The sequence below is a fragment of the Penaeus monodon genome, chromosome 25 (assembly GCF_015228065.2).
Source record: "Penaeus monodon isolate SGIC_2016 chromosome 25, NSTDA_Pmon_1, whole genome shotgun sequence".
Lineage (NCBI taxonomy): Eukaryota > Metazoa > Arthropoda > Malacostraca > Decapoda > Penaeidae > Penaeus > Penaeus monodon.
Genome location: NC_051410.1, coordinates 33,754,169 through 33,755,230, shown reverse-complemented (window position 1 = coordinate 33,755,230; position 1,062 = coordinate 33,754,169). Strand labels below are relative to the sequence as shown.

The 1,062-nt window shown below is 39.1% G+C and overlaps 1 protein-coding gene across 1 annotated transcript in view; it reads left to right on the top strand.

Moving 5' to 3' along the window:
* LOC119589368 (probable protein phosphatase 2C T23F11.1) overlaps nt 1-1,056 on the top strand; it is an 18,741-nt gene extending 17,685 nt beyond the window's left edge. The window contains 3 exon segments of the mRNA XM_037937986.1: nt 124-168; nt 170-295; nt 545-1,056. Coding sequence (XP_037793914.1) covers nt 124-168; nt 170-295; nt 545-625 — 252 coding nt within the window. The 3' untranslated portion in view covers nt 626-1,056.
* The last annotated feature ends 6 nt before the right edge of the window (nt 1,057-1,062 follow it).

Genomic DNA, 1,062 nt, shown 5'->3' with positions numbered 1-1,062 from the left:
CTGTATACACACACCCATGTTCATACAGGCACACCCATGTACATGCACACACACACAAATAGTCCCTCATATTGATACAAAGTGCATCTTTGTTTATGAACATTATGTATCAATATATTTTAGGAGGTGGTAGACTTTGTGAGGTTACGGCTGTCCCAAGGTATGGAAACCTGAAGACGTGTGCGAGGATTTGATGACTCGCTGTCTAGCCCCGGACTGCCAGATGGGAGGACTTGGTTGCGATAACATGACTGTTATCCTCATCTGCATTACCCATTCTGGCTCCTGGCGTGAGGTAAGGAGTTATTTAAAATATGATTGGTAGATTGTATTTAAAGGAAGAATTGTATATCATTGCATATAAAAATAGAGAAAGATCTGATCCTGTAAGTGTACCATTGATGGGAATAGATAGCTTCAGTTTAATTATAGTGGAAAGTTTAGGAAATATCTGGATAAGGAATAGAAGACTAAGCAAAGAATGAAAATTGCACATTTATTTTGAAGTATCTCATTATTTAATGCTGGTCTTCCATTTACACAGCTACAGGAGAAGTGTTCCCGGCCATCATTAGCTCTTATCAACCAAAACCACGAGGAAGATAGCGATGCAGACCTGCAGTAACAGTATAGAGAAGGCTTGCAGTATTCTGTAAATCATAAATACAAATGTGGACATTCATTATTACACATGTTTGTATAGACTAACACATGTAAATGCCTCGTTCTTTATCACTAGAAAGCGAGTTGTTCATATTACCTCTTGAAGTGTTGTTTGGCTTTGTATGAGGCATGAGGACTGGGCACAAACTGAAGACTAGTTGCATTATGAGTAAATCAGTAACAAAGTGTTGGGTTTCTTGTAGGTCTCTTGTACCTGTAAGTATTGCTACTGTATGCTGTGTATTAGAAGTGAAGACCTGATTGGGGTCTGTGTGTAATAGAAGCAAAGCCTGTGCCTCTGTGATAATGCTGCTTATCAGTCGATTTTATCTTCCTCTCTCAAACGTTTTAAAGGAGGCTGGGATTTTGAACAATCCCCAAGGTGAAGAACAGCAGTTA